At 40.0% G+C, this 22,644-nt stretch overlaps 1 protein-coding gene across 12 annotated transcripts in view; it reads right to left on the reverse strand.

Moving 5' to 3' along the window:
• Positions 1 to 22,644, reverse strand: part of Kansl1 (KAT8 regulatory NSL complex subunit 1) — a 136,008-nt gene that overhangs the window by 89,033 nt on the left and 24,331 nt on the right. For 4 of the 12 annotated variants that reach the window (XM_006534447.4, NM_001372458.1, XM_006534446.4 and 1 more), the window contains exon 3: positions 1,389 to 2,760. In XM_006534447.4, coding sequence (XP_006534510.1) covers positions 1,389 to 2,677 — 1,289 coding nt within the window. In that variant the 5' untranslated portion in view covers positions 2,678 to 2,760. Of the gene's footprint in view, positions 1 to 1,388; positions 2,761 to 3,890; positions 3,936 to 13,287; positions 13,383 to 19,191; positions 19,788 to 20,092; positions 20,436 to 22,644 lie in introns of those variants that run through there. The other 8 variants (NM_001372460.1, NM_001372459.1, XM_030246421.1 and 5 more) reach the window with 7 other exon arrangements.

Here is a 22,644-nt window from a genome sequence, read left to right on the forward strand (position 1 = left end):
AAACAAAAACTGATGAATCTAACTTTTAAATATATATATTTAATATATTTATATTTTATATTATATATATGTATAAGTTAGATATATGTACATACATACACGTGTATACATGTGTATACACACACAGTTTAAAGGAAAGCATCAAGAAGTAAAACGTGCATTACATAAAAAGGCAATGTTTAAAATATTCTGAAGCATTTCTAATCAGTTCTTAGAATATATGATACTATGAAATACATATTGGTCTTGCATGTCTTCCAGCACTAAACTTCTTTTTGGATGGTAGGTCGTTGAACTGATGGCTTCAGAGGTAATTTCAAGATGAGTGTTAGTCACCAAAAAGACTAAGGTGGGTTTAAACCATTGAAATTTTCAGTCTCAGACTCAAAACAGAGATGATAGGAAAAATCACTAATGACAACTGAAATAATGATTTCATACCTATATAACCAAAGTTCCCAGTAAAAATAAAAAAGGACAAACTTTAGAAGATTTCTGGATAGCTGGACACATTAAAGTTCCTTGAAAGCAGTGTCCCTTCCTCATAGCTCACCCACATACATGTATTCACCTTCTCCTTTGAAATATCATTTATAACAAAAACTGGTAAACATTAAGGCAGTGTTTCTGAGTACTGTACTGACTTGCTCAGGCAAACCAAATACGAAAACAAGCTATGGGAATATTAATTTACAGTCAAGTAATGAAAAGCACATATAAAACGATCTGGGGGTTTGCAACTGGCACCTGAAGTAGGGCAATCTTGACAACCACAGCCTTCCTAATGTGGGACCTGGCACTATTACCCATAAAAGTGTCAGAATTAAAATTAAATTACAAGACAACAAGCTGTTACACACTAGAAATGACTGCCTGTTTGTTGAGAGGGAGAAACTGTTAAACTCTTCATGGTCATGGATGCCTTCTCTATGCTGATACAGTCATTCTCCAACAGAAAGGAAATTTCATATTAAAATGACAGACAGGTATGCTTAAAGTTTAGTGGAGAGCACTACAAATTTCAATCAATTTAACGAAATCAACACTTGTCCCTATATCCCAGAAACATCAAAATGTCAAGTTACACATTACAGTTTAAAATATCCTGGAGTTTCAAAAGCAATGTATTCAGTTGTTTTTTTTCTAGTTTCTTTTCACTAAGTCTTAAAAAGGAAAACTTTTAGCACATAGCAACACAATATTATAGCAGAAATGCCTTCAATTTCTCCCCTTCAGGTATATATGCTTTTACTTACCTAAAACTAGGAAAAGATTAGTGCAGCCTAGTTGTCAATATACAAGAATCATATTCTTTACAAAATGGGGCTTTATTTAAATCTTGTCCCACATTTTTCAGGAATGACTGCATCATTATTCGTTCTACTCACAGGGGCACATGGCATTGCTCAGGATCAGCTCGAGTCAGTTCTTCCTCTTCAATGTCAGACTCCCCTCCGGAACTACTGTCTGTGACATCCGAATCAAACGCTTGCTCACTGCACCTCAGGTTGGCTATGCCACTAGCTGTAAATCTCTCCAATTCTTCTGAAATTGAATCACTTTTCAAAAAGTTGCTAAGTCCCTCTGAAGTGGCAGACTCACTGGCAGCTTTTCTCAAGGCAGCTTCAGCCTTTCGGGTCAACATCAACTGGCTCCGGGACCTTAAGGATTCCAAGTTTGGCAGTTTACTCAATGTCGTCTCCAAAAATCCACCCAGTTGGTGCTGTAAATGTCTCTCCACCTGCTTGGCTTGCACAACCTGTAATCGCTTCTGTAACCTTCGGGCACGGATCTCAATATCAGCCTGCCGCCTCAGTAAAGCTGTTATCCTTGTATCAGAGTCTAAAGCACTGAAAAGAATGGAAGACAGAGGAGACTTTTTGACTTCTAACTTCACATTTGTCAAGTTAGAGCTGGAGTCTGTACTAGGTGATAACCTGCTGCTTCCTTGAAGTGCCGGCTGGTCCATGGAATTAACAGAAGATTTGTTTGCAGTGCTATTATTGCTATATAGAGTTGTGTGTTGTATATCAAGGCTTCTATGTGGAAGAGTGCAATTGGTCATACCCCCCTTCAAGTTCCCAGAGTCAGGTCCCCCCACCTCACCACCTTGTAGAGATGACGAAGTGAGAGACCGTTTTCCCCCATTGAGGGAACTGGAATTGTCATGATCCGAATGTGTTGAACTTTTAGTCAATTTCTTAGCCAATCCATTTACAGGCGCTTGTGGCAGAGCTGTCTGACCACTTGTATTCATGGTTCTAAGGTTTTCTAAGGAAAACTCCAAAACTGGCTGCCTCCCCAGCAGCTCAGCTCGGAGTTCATAGGACTGAGATAAAAGAGGATGAGACTTAAGGACTGTCTGCTTGCTGAAAACGCCTTGCAATTTCAAAGACTCTTTTGCGGGAACAGATGTTACATCAGAGCAGAGATAAGATGCCACCAATGGCTGCAGCTTTCCCAAGTCTTCCTTAGTAGGATTATTGCGGAAGTCTAGACTGGGATCCTCCGCAGCAATGGCTTTTCTTTTGGTTCCGTTGGCAGAAATAAGAATATTGGCGTTGCCGTTATTTTCGGCACTGCCAGGGGACAAGGTGGAGGATGGGGGAGCCAGTTTGAACCGGATGTGGTGTGCTTCAGCTGCTGCGTCAGTGAGAGCGGGCGCCATCGCAGCCATTCAGCACAGAGAGACAGGAAGTCCAGCCTCTCCCAGTGCTGAGGCCAGCTCCACGGCCCCTTGCTGCCTCCCCTGAGAACACACTGAAAGAGAAAAAAAAGGAAGTTAGAAATACAAGCACATTTAAAAACAGCACACATTTCAACAGAAGCATCACATGAGACTATTGTCCAAACTCTGCCTCCAAAAAAGGGAGAATAACTGTGGAACCATTCTGGAGCCTGGAGATATCTTTTACCTAGGAGGAGAGGAACACAATCCTTTTACAAAAAATAATTTTATCCTTCATGTCACTTGTTAACTACAGACTGAACAGTGCCAAAACAGGAGTCTCATTTTGAAATAATCACAAATGGCTGTAATTACTTTATTTAAAAGAAAACCTCTTTGCCTGGCAGTGGTGGTACACATCTTTAATCCCAGCACTTGAGAGGCAGAGGGAAACTGATCTCTTGTGAGTTTGAGGTCAGCTTGGTCTACAGAGAGAATTTCAGGACAGCCAGGGCTACAAGGAGAAACCCTGGTTGGGGAGGGAGGACTGGGGGACACAACTGCTCTATTATTAACTGAATATGGCCCTAAGGTTATTTTTTCTGCCCAGGAATCTAGTTTTCATCAGTTTCTTCTTTACAAATTTATATTGTATTACTAGGCTAACTATATCATGCTGTAGTATCAGTTTTCTTTCATTCAGCATGTATCTTTTCTACTGGGCTCTTCATTTTCAGAGTAAATCTGTGTCTTTAAGAGTCCAACATAACTCTCTCACTTCCCCCATCCCAAAGCACTTCAAAATAATAGTTACAGTTGCCTTTATATTCCACTCTCTAGAATTTCCTATCACTCTAGGAAAGCTAACCAGTTATTCAACCAACAGTCATATTCTGACTTTTTTCTAAGCAATAGGTAGTGTGGACTTCTATGAAATTTTCTTTCCTGATATTCTTGGAACTATTTTATTCTCTTCTTTGCAATCCTCCTAAAATGCTGGTATAGCCAAACATCTCTTCCTTTTGCCTTCTCCTCAATTCACTTCCTTAGCAACAACTACTAGCATGAGGACCACTAACTCTCAGAAAAAGGTTTTCTGGGCTGCATTAACTTTCTAATCCTCTAGTCCTTGAAACCTCAGAATTGACTTTCTTCTTCGAGGTACTTTTTTCTTTTCTCCTCCTGCTTCATTTTCTTAAACCCTAACCCATTAATGACATACCTCAATTAACTGCTTCTTCTTCATTCCTGATTCATCTATTTGGGTCTGGAAACAAAGGGAAACCTATATAAAGAACTACACCAACTATCCCTAAAAGCACAATCTCTTGCACCCCTGGAGATCTCAAAAGATGCCCTCCCCAAATTATTTGGTTGTTGGCAGGGGTGTTGGTTGTGGTGGTACATCTTATGTGTGTGACGATCAGAGAATAACTTTTAAAAACTGGTTCTTCCTTTCCACAGTACATTCAGGGGATGGAATTCAGGTCTTCTGGCTTAGAAGCACTTATAGCTACTGAGCCATCTCACCAGCCTTCAATGACCATTTTGAAGGTCAATGTTTTCATAGTAATACTAAAAACATCATTTGCCTTTTTAAAAAATTGTATTTATTTTTAGGTGTGTGTGTGTGTGTGTGTGTGTGTGTGTGTGTGTGTGTGTACTCGCGCAGGAAGTCAGGGGGCAATGTGCAGGATTTGGTTCTCTCATTGTACCAATGTAGGACAGAGCAATAGAACTCAAGGCCAGTAAGTAAGTACCTTAAGCCCACCAAGCAATCTCTACTAGTCCTGGCCTTTACCTATGTTAACATTTGCAATGAGGGTACAAAAACAAAGATAAGGAAAATTGCTGGTATCTTAGAACCAAGACAACAGCACCAAACAATATTAATCACAGAATTCCTCACTTGCAGCTTGGGCCTGTTAGATGACCCAGCAAGTAAAGATATCTGCCATCACCTGACTACCTACCTGGGTTTGACCAACTCTTTCAAGTTGTCCTGATTTCTACACATGCACTATAGCATGAATTACAAAGTTCATTATTAGTTGATGTTTAAAAGATATTCTTGATGAAATAGTAAAGATTATGGATTTTATTAGTTGTTCTAAGGATTCGTACACATAGGAAGAAGATTTGCTTCATTAGTTACAACTGCCATAAAACAACACTTCAATTTAAGACTCTTGTTTCTTACTATTTTTAGCTTTATCTACATTTAAAAAAAGAAAGAAAGAAACACACAACTACTTCACAATGTGGCTCGTAAAAGGAAAACAAGCAAGATGTAGTGGCACAGATCAGTAATCTCAGAACTTAACAATAAACTAGGAGGATCAGGAGTTCAAGGCCAACCTTCATTACATAGAAAGTCTAAGCCCAGTTTGGGCTACATAAGAACTTTCCTCAAAAGTGGGTTTTGCTGCATGTATGTGCACCATAGGCATATCTGTTGTTCTCAGAAGTCAGAACGGGATATCAGATTCCCTGGCACTGGAGTTATAGATAGCTGTGAAGCATCATAAAGGTGGCTGAGAAACCTAACCCAGGTCTTCTGCAAGAATGACAAGTATTCTTAGCCATGGAGCTAACTCTCCAGACACCAAAATTAGGTTAAATTTTAAAAGTAAAACAAACCAAACGACCAAGAATTTAAATTATGAACTAGTCATATAACAACATATGCAACATAGAACACTACATATCTATATTTACTGATAGAAAATGTTTTATTAAACAAAAAACTGTTATACAATATAGGAGCTCCTTTTGTTTAATAAGGTAGGTAGTAAGAGTCTGTAATGTCTACACCATAAAAAAGAATTGCTTGTCAGTAAAAGGGAGAGAAGCAAAAGAGGAAAAGAGCCCAAAATACAAAGTAGAGCAAAACATTATACTACTCTTTCTTCACTTTTTAAACATCAAGACAGAATCTCCCTATGTAGCTCTGGTTGGCCTTGAACTCCAAGTACTGGGATTAAGGCTTTTAAAGGCCACTATGCCCAGCAACCATAATACACTTTCTTAAATTCAACAATGAGCAGAATGTCGATGTAAACAGTCACAGCAATGTCAGTCTTATAAATCCCAAAAAGCATCACTTAACAATTTAAAACCAGGGCTGGTGAGATGGCTCAGCGGTAAGAGCACTGACTGTTCTTCCAGAGGTCCTGAGTTCAATTCCCAGCAACCACATGGTAGCTCACAACCATCTGTAATGGGATCTTCTGGCAAAAAGGTACATGCATATAGAGCATTCATATACACAAATAAAATCTTATTTTAAAAATTAAAACCAGGGGCTGGTGAGATGGCTCAGTGGGTAAGAGCACCCGACTGCTCTTCCAAAGGTCCGAAGTTCAAATCCCAGCAACCACATGGTGGCTCACAACCACCCATAATGAGATCTGATGCCCTCTTCTGGTATATCTGAAGACAACTACAGTGTACTTACATATAATAAAAAAAAAAAAAAATTAAAACCAGAAGTTATTTCAGAGGCACTGATCAGGGTTCATTCCCAGAACCAATAAATGCTAAGGTGGAAGGAGAGAACCAATTCCACAAGACTGTACTCCACATGTACACTTGACACACATACAAAAGTAATTTTTTTTAAAGAGGAAAAAGAGACCAGAAGTCCTCTAATAAATAAAACAAAGAAACCCTGTCAAAGTTGGAGCTAGAAAGATGGATCATTGGTTAAGAGTACTTGTTTTTCCAGGACTTTATCTTGATTCCTAGCACCAAATCTCACAGTCATCTAACTGTAACTCCAGCTTCACGAGACCCAAGAACCTATCCTGACCTCCGCACATAGCAGTCATTCCTGTGGGGCACAGATTTGTACGTACACAAAATATTCATACATAAATTAATTTTTTAAAAATTTAAGTCAATTTTAAGCTTATGATAAATCACCTTTCTTTAAAGAATTCTAGGCTTTAAAAGCTATAATTAACTTTGTAATATTCATAACAACCAGGGCAATACATTTAGGGTAATTTGAGCTAAATAATACTCAAATTATATATACACAGAATAAAGAATTCTAGTCTGATGTGTGTTCATCTTTATCTAATCTAGAATACAATCTGTCAAGAACAGATGGCTCAGCAGGGCACTGTGATACATGCCTGTGATCCTACCACTTGGTAAGCAGAGGCAGGAAGATCTCTATTCTAAGCCAGCCAAAGCTCTGAAATGAATCCCAGCATCAGGAAAAAAACAAACAAACAAACAAACAAACAAACCAAACCAAACAACTATGCAGTACATGTTGTCATAGGTTCATCTTATGAAACAAGCTCGTAGAAATGAGAGGAAAGAATCACCAAACCAAGGTCTTTTAGCTATAGAAAAAGTGATCTGGGTGATAGTTTCTCAATTCCAAAGCAGTATTTTAGAGACAGAAAAGAAAATGGTTCAGCCAGTTAAGGAGTGAGCTCCAATCCTGACTACCTGAAATGATCACAGAATCCACATGATCAAAGGAAAGAACAGACTCCTGTGGATTATCCCCCTGGCCTCTACATATATATTGTGGTGTAATGGTACACACACACACACACACACACAAACTTTCAATAGAAAAAAAAATTAGAAAGCTTCCCTGATGGAGATTCACACAGCCCTTCATCATATTAAATAACTTTTTCTATTAAACAGGGCTAGAGAGATGGTTCAGTGGTTCAGAGCACTGACTGCTCTTCCAGAGGTCCTGAGCTCTATTCGCAGTAACCACATGGTGGCTCACACCCATCTGTAATGAGATCTGATGCCCTCTTCTAGTTTGTGTGTCTGAAGACAGCTGCAGTGTACTCATATAAATAAAAAACAAATAAATCTTAAGAAAAAAAGAAAACTCCTAATAATACAGGAGATGTAGGCACACACCTGTATCCCAGCACTCAGGAGGCAGAGGCAGGTGGATCTGAGTTCCAGGCCAGCCTGGTCTACAAAGAGTTCTAGGATAGTGAGGTCCATACAGAGAAATCCTGTCTCAAAAAATAAAGTAAACCAAAACAAAAGACTACTGATTCTACATACACCATCATTCTGATGAATGTAAGACTACATAGTGCAACTGCATGACTTCTTTGATGTTATTCTATTATTCTTTCTTTTGTTTTTTTTCGAGACAGGGTTTCTCTGTGTAGCCCTGGCTGTCCTGGAACTCTCTTTGTAGACCAGAATGGCCTTGAACTCAGAAATCCGCCTGCCTCTGCCTCCCAAGTGCTGGGATTAAAGGCATGTGCCACCACTGCCCGGCTTATTCTATTATTCTTAATTGTGACAGCTTCAAGGGGTAAATTCCTTAATATAAGTGGTACTTGGAAAACAAAAAACATATACCCAGAGGGCAATTTCTCAACGACAGCACTGCTAACATCTTGGTTGGGAAATTTTTATCACGCTGGGGAGTGAAGGGCAATTCTGTATGTTGCAGAGAATCTAAGGGCATCACCAATTAGATAGATAGGTATATAGGTATAGATACCAGTAGTGCCTTCTCTGAAAGGGGAGGAAAAAAATCAGGAAAGTCAAGCACACCCCCAATGACAGCAAAGCAAAACCACACACTCTCACAACTCCTTAAGACGTTTTGAAATAAGAATCTCTCCCCACTGTTCTCCTGAGCACTGTTAAGTCAGAACCTACATATGAACAAACACCTCGCTTTACTCTTTGTAATTCCCTAGTTAGCAACTCAGGTGCACAAGACTTACCTGTAAACATGTACCCTGAAGAAGAAGAAGAAGAAGAAGAAGAGGAGGAGGAGGAGGAGGAAGAGGAAGAAGAGGAGGAGGAGGAGGAAGAGTTGGAGGAGGAGGAGGAGGAGGAGACTACAGAGACCCAAGTTGAAGAGCTAAGGTCATCTGGTTAGCCAATAAGCCAAGTATTACAATCAACCATACTTATACTGAAAACAAAAGCAAAAATCAAATTAGAAAAAAACTCCTATTGCCCCAATGGGGTTTCTACTAATAAGGCTATCTCACCATTACCTCATTTTGAGAGGGGAGGGGGGAAACAAGGACACCTTTTTTAAGTGCAAGAAGGTTAAAAAAGCATATACAAAAAGCTGGCAAGTTATCAATTGAGCTATAAAAACATTAGTTAAAATTTCAGTATGAGAGACATGGACAAGAAAATGGTGATGCTCTTTTCTAGTTAGAGAAAAATGGCATGAAGAAAATGGCTCTAGGAAACCAAAGGACATACTAATATAGTTAATACAAAAGAAGAATGTTCTTAATTATATACCATATTAATAGAAAAGGCAATTTTAAAAGGTGGGAAAGTAGTCTGATGTGTGATCATGAATGGCCAGCATTTACTCAGGCTTGAGATAACTGTGTACCATTAAGATTCTGAAATGTGACCCGAGCACTACAGAGACCAGTTGAACAGACAGATTAAAAAGAAATGAGAAAAAAACAATCGAAAGAGCAAGGACTAATGAATACATGACCACAACAACAATGCAATGAAAACCTCTTGAAAGATTGTCATCAAAGCAAAATATTTTTTCAGATCTTAAACCAGAAGTATGAAGGGGCTGAGTTTACATAAAAGTCAAATACAGGATATATAAAAAATATGCAATATTTATAAGGACAACATATAATAAAGAAATCTCTCTTATCCAGCCTAACTTTACCTTCCTGATCAAATTCTTTCATTTCTTTTCTCAGGCTCAGATTTGGGATATTCTCTTTATTACTAACTAACCCCACCAGTGCAGCCCAAGCCCTCCTCAGCTCAGACCTAGATAATCCTAACAGCTTCCTGGCTGCTACTGTAGTTCCTTAATTGCCTCATTTCCATACTCTCCAAGTTGCTACATTGTTTTCCCCACAAGTTCAAATTGTTCCAGATTAAACTTGAAGTACTATCAGGCAAGTCTATACCAAGACATCATTCACCTAGAAACTCCTTTTAGTCCCAAACTTCTACATCTCCAGCAGCTCCACAAAATTTTCTCCAGCTACTCGATTCTTATCCTTTCTGCTTAAACTATACAACAGACCTCAAGTCAGTTACATTCAACTCAAATTATCTAAATGTTCCCCAACTGCCAATTTATTAACTCTAAGAAAAGCAAAATTCCTTGATAAGTTTCCTTCTTTTACATGCTTACCAACTTTATCTAGCTATGATAATCATTAAGTACCATCATGGATATGGTTAAGAGTTCCCCAAAACAGGCCTTCAAATACACACCACTTTGTTAAAAAGAAGATCTAATCAACTGACTAAAGAGAACTTGGGAGATGATCCAAAGAGCAGCTGGAATAAATCAGATTGTGTATTACAGCTTCAGGAAGAGAGGAACTGAAAAGTAATCTGTGATCAAGTAACTGGAAGCTACAGCCCAGGATAGTCTTTCAAGACAGGGTTTCTCTGTATAGGCCTGACAGTCCTGGAACTGGATCTGTAGACCAGGCTGGCCTTGAACTCAGAGATCCACCTGCGTCTGCCTTCTGAGTGCTGGAATTAAAAGCATCACCACCTCATGGTATTTTAAACATAAAAATAAGTCCATATATAATGTGAAATGTGCTAGAAAAGGGCAACAAAGTACTTTTTAAAAGTGGATGGGGGGCTGCGGTGGCTAGAGAGATGGCTCAGAGGTTAAGAACACTGACCACCCTTCCAAAGGTCCTGAGTTCAAATCCCAGCAACCATATGGTGGCTCACAACCATCCATAACAAGATCTGACGCCCTCTTCTGGAGTGTCTGAAGACAGCTACAGGGTACTTACATTTAATAAATAAATAAATAAATAAATAAATAAATAAATAAATAAATAGTGGATCTTAAAAAAAAAAAAAAAGTGGCTCTGACTACCTAAACAGTTTCCTAAAACAACTTGAGCCTTTTAACTGAGAATATTTCATAACTACTATGGGTATATTAACTGGGAGACAGGTTACTAAGAGTGCTGTTCATGAAGTGGGACAGAAGGCTCAGAAGGCAAGCTAACAGCAAGCCTGACTTCTTCAGTTTTATCCCTGGAGTCCAAATGGTGGAGACCCAACTTTCACAAGAAGTCATCTGACTTTCACATCAATACACCTTGGTACACATGTAGCAGTGCTTCAACACACACACACACACACACACACACACACACACACACACACAAACGTTAGACTTCTAATTACTAACATTAAATGTCCTTTTACTATGCCAGCCAATGTCTATTTTACCTATATTTTTATTTAATCTTCAAAGAGACATTGTTTAGTAAGTCCTACTGTCCTTATTTTATGAATGAGGAAAACTTGATGTTCCAAGATAAGTAATTTGCCCAAGGTCACAACTACTATGTTGCAAAAGCAAAAATCTCATACTTTTTAAAGAATTATTTTTATCCATGTATATAACTAAGGGTGTGCCTATGAGTTTGTAGGTCTAAGGAGGCCAGATCCCATGGAGTTGAAGTTCCAGACAGTTGTGAGCAACCTGGTGTATGTGCTAGGAACCAATCTCTGATCCTGCAAGAACAGGAAGTGCTTTTAACAGCTGAGCCATCTCTAGCCCCAGGCTCAAGCTTAAAATTATTATACTAGGCAAAGTTCAAGGTTAGTTTTAACATGGAAGGTCCTTAACTCTAACATTAAAACTTTAATTTTAGTCTTTAGAGAAAAATCAGTAAGAACACCCAACGATCTGTTATCTCAGATATATTTATTAAAATACATGTATCAATCAAAACACAAAGGATAACAAGTCCAGTAAAGGAAGACACAAGCAGAGAAGTAGTCAGCATAGGCTTTACAGAGGAAATAGGTCTTACGTACAAAGCTCATGCAAGACTCCTCTATACCAAAAATAAAGGGAAGAATAAACTGTCCCAACACCAAACTCAAAACCAATTTCTGCACTTCAATAAATATTCCCTGCGTAAATTGTGATGTAAATCAGTGGTCTGTCTTCTAACAAAACACCTCATGTGTTTACTAACATCAAACCACAGAAAGATTACAAAATTGTACAGTCTCACTAATGCCATAAGATATAAACTAAGTGTGAAGATAGTTTTGTGTGTTTTATCTGAAGGGGTTAAGAAAAGTTTCCAAGAAAGACACCCTGAATGATTCTGAGAGTGGGTACAGTTTACTCCATCCACTTTATGCAAACACTGAGTGGGTAACCAACTCACAGGCTCTAGAACCCGAAATCATTGCAATGGAGATGGAGTATGTCTATCCCACTTTCCCTGAGCATTCCCACTGTCACTTGAGCTGAATAGGTGCGTCAAAAAGCAGCTTCATCCTGAAGCAGTGTAGGATACTCTCAAGTTTTAAAAGCAAAGTGGGAAGGTGCTCAGTGGACGGAATGATCAACACATTCAAAATGTTTGTAGTGCCTCTGCCTAACTTCAGATCCTCATTCTGTATTACGATAATTAAGGCATTAGCAGTAATAATCTCCAGCTTCCCTTCCTTCTTCCATCCAGTCTTGACAAGCCTCCAGTCTTGCCTCTACTATCATACTGACTACATCAGAGGCAAGAATGGAGGGAAGGAGGAAAATCAAATCTGATTATGTGATGCTTAGACTAAGAATAAATTTCAGATTCCTTATCTACACCCTTAGCATTCAACATCTGAAGCTCTCTACACTGCCTTCACTACTCACCAGAATACATAAAATCCCAGGTTCTTCCATGCTCCTCTCTCTTTACCCATTCTACTCTTTCAAAGTTTAGCTTCAAATTACAAGATCATCCAAGTGTGTCTTATTCCTTCCAGACTGAGTTGGCATTCATAATCTAGCCTTATAATCTGTACTCCCTTGGCACACTGGGCAATAGCAGCCAATATAAAAAAAAACTCCCTTCCAGGCCAGCCTGGTCTACAAAGTGAGTTCCAGGACAGCCAGGGCTATACAGAGAAACCCTGTCTCAAAAAAACAAAAATCCTCACAGATTTCAGCCCATCATTCCTTAGGTTAAACATTTCTTAAATAAAAACAATATGGTTTGTGTTAAATCTATTTTCTATAAGGAGCACAGTGCCAACAGATAAATACAAGCTTTTACACTGAATGAATCAGATGCAGATCCAGTAGGAGAAAGTTAGCAGGAATGTCTGATCATGAGGTGACTCGATTGTGTCACAGTTGGTAAACCTCATCAATCTCCAAGTTCCACTCATTCACATAGCCAAATTCCTGTACCCAGACTGGAAAGCTTAAGATAAGGTTTCACTATGTTATAGAGCCCTGGTTGGTCTGGAACTAGAGATCTGCTGCCTTTGTCTCTAAATGCTGGGATTAGAAATGTGCTCCCACAACCATTTGGAAAACTTTTGACCTATTTTACCTACTATACTTTGACGGTAATGTCTACCAAATCTTAAATGGAATAACTCAAAATGTTATCTAGCAACTACACTTCTAGGAACCTACCCAACAGAAGTATTTTCATGGATACAGATATATATACCTAATCTCTTCACTTAAGAATAGTAATTTTAAAAAATAGCTTAAATTTTAAAAATATAAAGCCCTCTAAGAAGTTTGAGCCAATTTGTATATAAGACACAGAAACAAAGAGAGAAAGGAATGTGAGAATTTGTTATATTTGTCTGTGTGCACTTACAGAGGCCAAAAGGCAGCACTGGACTCCCTGGAGCTGGATGTACAGGTGGTTTTGAGGCCACTTAACATGGATACTAAGAACCAAACTCCAGGCTTCTGCAAAAACAGGAAATACTCTTAACCCCTGAGCTATCTCTCTAGCCCCAGATGTAATTTTTTTGAAGGATGATTATATAATCAAACTATTAACAGTGCTTATCTATTTCTACCCTATTGTGAATTCAAATTCCTTACCAGTCTTAAGTTCAGATACAAAAGCACAGGACTTTTATCTCTAACAAACCTAGTGGCTTTGAACAATCCTAAAATTTAAAACTTCTTGAAGAACCCAAGCCAATTCAAAAAGAAAAGAACTGTTCTTCATGATTCACAGTTAAATTCCAGAAATCCTACCAAAACCTTTTTCCCTTAAATTGAATGATTAAAAATATTTTCCAATGCCAGAGAAATGGTAAAAATTTATACTAGTAGCCTTCTTTTGTTCTATTGACAAGCCCAAGACCAGATAGTGTGGAATAAATTACCAACTACAAAAAGTACAAGTATACACATGCACACATATTTAAGGTCTATATATAGTCCCTATTCTCCACATATAAACAGCAGAGTCAAACTCTCAAGACTTAAAATGTATCTTTGTGAGTTTGGGTGCATGTGCGTGTGTCTAGAGATCCTACCCAGGACCTGACAAGTGCTAAGCAAGCATTCTACTAATCTAGACTCTCCCCTTCCTCCCCCCTCCCCCACTTCTAAAAAATCTCTGCACTAGTAAATGCTAAAAACTCAGAAACCAATCAGTCCCAATCCCTCAGACCCTCTAGTACTAACAAGTAGTCCATAAAAGCCAAACAAAAGTAATGAGAGAATGTGGGTATCCGTTAACAAAATTGTTACTCAACCATGTTATTCCTCAACATTTCCCCTCCAACTGAATTTAACCAGGTCTGACCTTAAACTGCTGTTTTGTTGGGTTTTTTTTTTTTTTTTTTTAGAAGAAACTAAAAGGTGAGGAACCTCATCAAGTTCATGGCCCTTTTTCCAAACAAGAACAAAATCTACTATATTTAAATTTTTAACTAAAATGTCTGTTCAAATTTCTGGTTCAAGTAACAATGTACAGTAACAAAATATTACACTGAATTTAGCTCAACTTTGCATTCTGACTCCATCATTTAGAGAAGAAATTTAAATACAAGACCCTAGAAAACAAATTCAGAGCCAGTAATTGTATAAATAATTCTGTGGTAGAAATCATTCAAATCCTAAATTTCTATGAAGTTAGTTTGAAATCTTAAAAAGATTTGTAGAAAAAAATTTTATGTAGGGAATGTTGGCATACACGATATAACCCCACCACCCAGAAGGCTGACGCAAGGTTCTTAAGTTACTGGTAGTGAGTTGCAGGCCTGCCTAATAGACGATGTTTTGAAGAACTAAGGGTTGGTATTACAGCTTAGCACCACTAACAAGATGCAACTTTTATTAAACAATTAGCATTTGCCAAAACAGAGTTAGCCAACAGAGGATTAAAGTTTAAAGAGGGAAGAGACAGCTCAGCCATTAAGACCACTTACAGTTCCCAGCACCCATATCAGGCAGCTCACACCACCCATAATTCCTGCTGCAGGAGACCTGATGCCTCTGGCCTCCTTGGGCATCTACACTCTCTTACACACTCACATGTAGACACACATACAAATAACTAATAAATACATATTTTTGAAAATCTGAAGAAAAAAAACACTTAAAATGTCCCCTTCAATCATGAAAAAACAAACTCACTTGGTTCATAAAAATTTATACTAGTCATTAAAATCTTCATATACAATCATTAAATTTTTCAAGCAGACTATTCATTCAAGTTTTTTTTTTTTTTTTAAAAAAGACAGGTCTCACTTTGTAGCTCTGGCTGTCCTGGAACTTACTACATAGACCATGTAGGCCTCAAACTCAGAGATCCACTGCCCATACTGGGATTAAAGGTATGTGCCATTCCAATTGGCTTCCAAGTTTGTTTTTCATTCACCTGCGAGCTATGCTCTCTAATTTGGGGAACTTGGTTTCCACTTTACATTTTGGCTTCACCTTTACCCTACCAAAAATTAGAAAAAGCTTAACCAAAGTAAACAAATAAATTAAATAAAATAATCTACTGTACTTTTGACTCCAAGCTTTTTGGTAAGCCACTACTATTATCTAGCTAAGGCTTTCCAATAGCCTACACACAAAGGGCCAGACCTGTGACTAAACATAAACATAACGCCAGAGCACTTTCTCCACTATTTAGTTGTAAACGACCTGTCTTTGTCCTCTTTTCTTCATTTTAAATAAGCTCCTTCCTTCATGAGTTAGGCTGTTCTGGTCTCAGGAAGGATATTTTACATTAGTGTCCTTTTCTTGCTCTCTTTACAGAGTACAGTGCAGATGTCTCAAATAAAATGCCCCAACACCTGGCCTGCTATCCTAGTGCAAACAAGATTTGGACCATTTCCCTTTATCTTAAAAAAACAAAACAAAACCTTTTTTTTTCCAGTTTTTAAAAAGAATCTACAGGAAGAATTATTTTTCAACTTGAACAGACATAGTTATAGTTTCAAACCTAATAAACTCTATAGTAGTTTACAGACACTAAAGTTGTGCAAAAACATTACTACCAGAGTGTAGAAATTCAGACAAAATTAGGACTCTTCTTGGTACTTCCATTTCTCAAAATGCAAGCTCAAAAACTGAGGTGAACAACAAAAGACAATAGAAATTAGGAAAGTACTGTAAGTAGAGGGCATCAACATTTCAAGTCTGCCAGAAGAGATAGGAAGTACTATCTTTTGAGTGTTATATATAGATTGAGAAGAGAATTGTGGGTCATAGAAATAACCAGAGATAACTGCTAGTTATACTTAATCTACACTATTTCTTTCCATCTAGATCAAGAAATAGACAGGTCTTAGAACTAGAGGCAATACAATACAATACACACACACTCTCTCTCTGTATATATACAATACACAAAAAAATTTCCAGAAAGACACTTTCATTTCTGTCTTAATTGCCTCACCAAAACAAGGTGGTGGGAAAGATGAGGCCTAGGAACCTTCCACCCCCACCCAAAGAAAATGAATAGGAAAACACACCATTTAAACCCAAAGCTTTCTCTGTACAATATAATGTTTTAAAGAGCATTTTGAAAAATTATTTTTCTAAACTAAGGGAACAATTTCACTCACAGCTACAACAACTCAATACTAAAATGCCTTTGAAAATAGGCATCACCACCTACAAAAGCCTTGTTTACAGATCACATAAAATAGCTCATATCAAACACAGCAAACCCCAAATTTGTTCACTGTAAAAGTAATTAAAATCTGTGGCCAAACTAGATTTGGTCAAAATCCAGGGGCTATACTATACAGAAACACTGATTACAGTGTAGCATTACTAGAGAAAAAAAGACATTGGTGGTATCTGAAGGAGAAAAAAAAATACAATATTCTTTCTTCTCACCTTAAAGTTCAAATAAATTAAACTGTTTTCTAGCTTCCAGAATTTTCCTTAACAGGACAGTAAATTATCTAAAAATCAAAGAGTGCTCTGCAGATTTAATATTACATGAACATGAAAGTCAAGACACTACTGGTCTGAATTGGGTTTTCATGAAAGATGCAGCAACCCAATACTTGCAGATTCCTATAGGTAGGAAAACCAAACCTCCAATTTATCTCAAAATCTGCATAGAACTGATGACTTTTGTGTACAGAAACAAATCATCACATACACTTAATTAAATAACTACCTTCATCAGAATAAAGATTTTAAGAATCTATGTGATTGTTAATGGTTCCAAGTAGATCACACTTCAAAAATAATGTCAAACCACCTCAAGTTCTGAGGTCACTAACAAATCAAATCAAATATTCTAAAGGTCAAAAGAACTGTACACTTGGTTGGCTAAACCTAGTGGAAATCTAATTCAGGATTCCATGACTAAGGGTCGTTACCAAATAGTTACAATACATTGTTTAAATTTCCAAAGGATGAGCATTTTTACCTCGCAATATTTTTAGAGCAACACATCACACTGCACCTATCACATGACATGATGTAACTGTTAGCAAAGAAAATGGCCCAAGCCATTGATAACATACATCAGGAGAAAACAGATCAATCATACTCAAGAATTACATTTTATATTTACTTTTTGAAGCTAGTAACTTACCTAGAAAAAGAAAAAAATGTACTTTAGCATTTTATAGTTAATATTTACAAGAAGTTATAACAACCAAGTAAGAAGATTGGAAAACTAGAATTAAAAACTTCTCTATCAAAAATGCAACAAAGAAACACATCAAAAGTATCCACTGTCAGAAGAAAAAAAAAAAAAAGTCTCAACTGACAACAGCTGCAGTTAATTGAAAATTTCTAAATTGGTAGGAGAATAAGACAAGAAACCAAGTACAGCCCATAGAAGAGAGGAAAGGGAAACACGCCCACTTTATGCTTTTGTAAATACTGGTACTTCAAATGACCTTAAAAACAAAAACAAAAAAGGGAGGTGGGGTGGGAAATATAAACTGCAGACCAGTCTAAGAAACAGAAATCATTTTAATATAACGATTTTCCTACTTGATTGAAAGTACTTTTGAGAAGAAGTTCTGTAACTATATCATGATTATGCAAGGCAAGGATTATGTAATTTTATCGTTTATTTTAAAATGTTCTCCGAATGTATTAAAAAAAAAAAACCCTAGAGCATTGTGATCTCTCTAATGGGCAGAGGGACACTTACTTGGCTACAGCTTAAAATATTAACATACACCCCCCCAAACAAACAAACAAAACCCCACAATGATTGCTAGCCACGTGACGAAGGATATGGCAACACCAGGATTGTGAATGGAGGGGAGGAAAGCTAGGTTGGAGGACTAGCGAGATTTCTCTTAACTTTGGGGACTGCAGGATTCGGGTTTCTCAATCTTTAAGGTACCAAATTCTAACCCCTAAGAGTTGTACAGCTAACACCCTCAAGTGCGGTTTTATTAATAGGTCACGGAAAATGCTCCAGTGACCTCCAGGATAAAGGAGGAAAAAACAGGCGGAGGAAAGAGCAATTTAAAGTGGCGCCATCATGTCACCCCTTTTCCCCTAAGGCAATCAATAAGCAATAGTTAAGTAACGAGTTTCTCTAAAAATCCACATTGGGATTCCAACATTGGAAAACAAAAGGATTTCTAGGTAAAACATGGGAGTAAGATTGTTTACAATACGGAAAACAATTATAAACTATTTGCTGAGAATCAAAGGCCGTCAGTCCGAAAACAGGCCCCCCCAAAAGCAGTAAGATTCCAACTCACTTAAAAGCAAATAAATGCCTCTTCCTCTTTAGTTGAAAAAAAGGGCTGCCTGAGACTAGATCCGAAAACGCAAATGACCTCAATATTTAAGCAACAAAAAATGTTAACAATCAGAGTTGTGATACAAACCGTGAGACAGACATGCAAGATGTGTTTGAGCAAAGAAAGACCTTTTGCAGTCAAGAGAAGTTCAAGGCGAGAGCAAGAGTTTGTTTTTGGTCTTTTTGTTTTTGCTTTTTTTTTTTTTTTTTTTCGGAAATAAACCAGGTTCTCCAGGCCGCCTTTTTAAATAGAACGCCAAAGGAAAGCCCAGCGAACGAGGCGGCAGCTGGTGGGGAAGGGCCCCCGCACACCCCCGCCCTTGGGGCGACTCCCAGCCCGGACCCGCAGCGGGGAAGCCCGGAGAGGCCATTTAAAGTTCCGGGGATTTTTCTTCCCCTGCCCAGCCTTTCTAGTTACAACTAACAAAGAGAGGGAGAAATGGGAACCACAGGGAGAGCGAGGAGAAGGAGAAAGGGCAGCGGGAGGAGGAGGAAAGGAGCAGCAGCAGCACCTACCACGTGATGGAGGAGCGTAGCCCGGGCGGATTCGGCCCCACAAAATGGGCGCAGTTTGCAAACAGCCCCCCGGCCTGGGCGCCGAGGACCAGCGGGCGGGGGCGCGCGGCTGCTGCTCCGGCCCGGCCCGCCGCTCTCCTCCCCCCCGGCGCCCGGAGCCGCCCTGACTTTCCGGGCGGGGGGGCGAGGCGGAGGGGGAGGGGAAGGCGGCGGCGGCGGGGAGCGGCTGCTTTTTCTTCTCTTTCGGGCCCTTTCTCCGGCCTTCCTCCGTTCCGACCCGGCCTGGGCACGGCGGGGACCGCAGCCCCGGGCGGGCGGGGGCAGAGGGTAAAGCTGCCCCCCCCGCCCCGCACAAACAAGCGCCGCCGTCTGCAGCCCGCGCCCGCACCCCGGCCGCCACCCCGGGAGCTTCTTCCCGGCCGGGGAGCGCACTTCGGCCGCCCCCCAAGCCGCCGCGGCGAGACGAGTCGGCTTCGCTACGGCGCTTGGTTCTCCCGCCGGCTCAGCGAGCGGTGGCGGTGGCGGCGGCGGCACTGGGAAAATGGCGGCCGAGCTCCTTTTCCCTCCCCCCCTTTAATCTGAAGCGGAGGGAGAATGGAGCGAGCAAGCGAGCGGGCGAGTGCCGGGGACACGGGGAGGAGGGACAGCAGCGCCTCCGCCGGCTGCGGCTGCGGCGGGCCGCTCCGCCCCGGCGCGCCGCCAGGGGGCGCCCGCCTCGCCGCCCCCGCGGGCTGCCAGGAGGCGCGGCCGCCGCCGCCTCAGTCATGGCTCCTAGCCGCGGCCGCTGCTTCTGCGCCTCTGTTTGCGGAAACCGGTGCCTGGTGCCTGATACGTGCGGCAGCGACACGCGGCACTGCGGCAAGCGACGCGGGGCCCTCGCTTCGATCGAGGTGAGGCTAACCTGAGGCGCTGATGCCGTCACATTCCCTCGGCTCTGTGGCTGGCGGTGCTGCGCGCCGGTTTGAGGGGAGGGCGGACTGACACAGCAGAGCTAGAGGACGTGAGCGAAGAACTGTGTGTGCAGTGAATGAAGAAGCTGCTGCGGCCACACTACCCCAGGGCCAACCGTGCTCTGAGACGGGCAGGAAGCTCCCTGACCAGTGACGCGGTCCCTGCCACCCGCCCTTTGTCCTACACCCTGCTCTGTACACTGCAGCACACGGCTGGCTGCTAGCCCTAGCGCCACGCTCTGCAGCCGCCAAACCAAAAAATAAGCGGACGCCATTGCGCAGGCGCGAGCTAGGACCGACTCGGGGCTAGCCCGGGCAGGGGCAGCTGGGAGCTAGAGGGGAAATGATGGCCCACCAGCGCCGGGCCCGCTGGGAACTGTAGTTTTCGTTAAGCCCGCGTGTTGTTTTAGGCTTCTTGATTTGTCAGATCCGCCAAAATAGGCAAAAACGCATTCATTACACAGTAATTTTTTTGTTTCCTGCTACTACCAAATTAAAGTTCACAGACCCGCTAAAAGTTTAACAATGAACAACAAAAGCAAACCTGTCATGTTCTTACCAGCGTTGACTTAAAAGTAGTGGCACCTAATTACTCTTGACTCTAGTTTGTCAGCACGATATCGGTTCCTTCCTCCCAAATAAGGTTTAATATCAGAGAACATTTTCTGGACTTAGAAAACTTAATATAACGCAAAGTGACACATTACACAGTACAAATCCACCACCCTTTAAAGCTAACCATGTCCAAAGATTATTAGGACTCACCAAAATCAAATAGCATAAAACTTGTTCCAACAACTAAATCACCAAGCTCAGCAGATGAGAAGAGTAGAGTCTACCAAAAGGAAGATGTAAAATGCTCAATACTTTGTGTGGTTTACCAAACCAGTATCCGGTGTTATGTGTCACTTCAGCTCCTCAAAAAAAAAAAACTATTGTTATAGACCAGTTTTCATTAGCCCACAAAGTCTCTAACTCAACAAGTTTCTGCAGTATCTGCATCTATATTTCTCTTGAATTTCCATCTGCATTTTTAAAATTACACTCTCAAACATGATCTTGGTTTTCAAATATCAAAGGCAGGAGACAACATAGAGTCAATACACAGGGATAAACTGATAGATGTATACATATTTACATATGCATCCAAAAAAGATCAATAGTTTGGGCTTTTTAACTTATAATACAGGTAAGATTGTGTGTTTGCATGTGTGTGTATGTATGTGTGTGTGTGTGCGCGAGAGAGAGAGCATATATATTCACATAAACAGTAATGCCACAGAGGATGTTTATACATAATTACAGGACCAACAGATGGTGACCTAGAGCCCTAATCTGAAGATAACAAAATCTAAATTAGCTGAATGAAAATAAGGCAAAGCTTTCTACAATATTCTTAAATTTAATTTCTTAAATATTAGTGAAAGAAACTCTTTATAACAATGTTATTAACTATCCAAACTCTTAAAATCTTGACTATCTACACAGTCATGGTGCTGCATGCCATTTATAATTTCAGCACTAGGAAAAGAGATGCAGGAGAACTCTGTGAGTTCAAGGCCAGCCTGTTCTACATACTGAGTTCTGTGACAGCTGGGTATAGACACTCAGGCAGATTTCTGAGTTCGAGGCCAGCCTGGTCTACAGAGTGAGTTCCAGGACAGCCAGAGCTACACAGAGAAACCCTGTCTCAAAAAACAAAAACAAAACAAACAAACAAACAAAAAAACCACAACAGAAACTTCACTACCTAACTCAAGCATATTGACACATGCATTCAATTCCAGCATTTCAGTGGGGGTGGGGAAAGCATGAAAATCCAGAGTTCCTGAATCTCAGTATAACCAGTCCAATAATAAAAAAATAAAAATACAAAAACACAAAACAACAACAAAACTAAGTACCAAGTTTATGAACAACTGCATTCAAAGTGAGCAACTACTGACAAAAATCTATACATAAGACAGAGTTTCTCATGTACCCCTAGCTGTCCTCTCCCTGTAGACTAGGCTGGCCTTGAACTGTGAGATCCGCCTGCCTCTGCCTCCGATTAAAGGTGTGTGCCACCACGCCCACAGAGGAGGTTTTGAAAAAGAAATGTATTTCTTTAAAGACTTCCGGTCTTAAAAAAAAAAAAAAAAAAAAAGACTTCGGTCTAAGTCAGACATGAAGAAACCCTGTCTCGAAAACCAAAAAAAAAAAAACCTAAGAACCTCCTCTAGAGACAGGCTTGGTGACAACTTCTCAAATTCTATCAATCCCAAGGTGGATCCGGAGAGATCAGGCATTCAAGGTCATCCTTAGCTATACATCAACACATAGACTTTCTAGACCAGCTACAGTCATATAAAATCCAAATGCTTGCTGGTACACAAAGTAAAGAGGGAAGACAAGACATGGAGCCCAGAATTGGGGGAATGCTAAAACACAGAAAAAAACAAAATTCCCCCAGAGAAACAATGCATGATAAGGCTGATTAAAACATGCACACAAAGCTGAGCTT

The sequence above is a fragment of the Mus musculus genome, chromosome 11 (genome assembly GCF_000001635.26).
Source record: "Mus musculus strain C57BL/6J chromosome 11, GRCm38.p6 C57BL/6J".
NCBI lineage: Eukaryota > Metazoa > Chordata > Mammalia > Rodentia > Muridae > Mus > Mus musculus.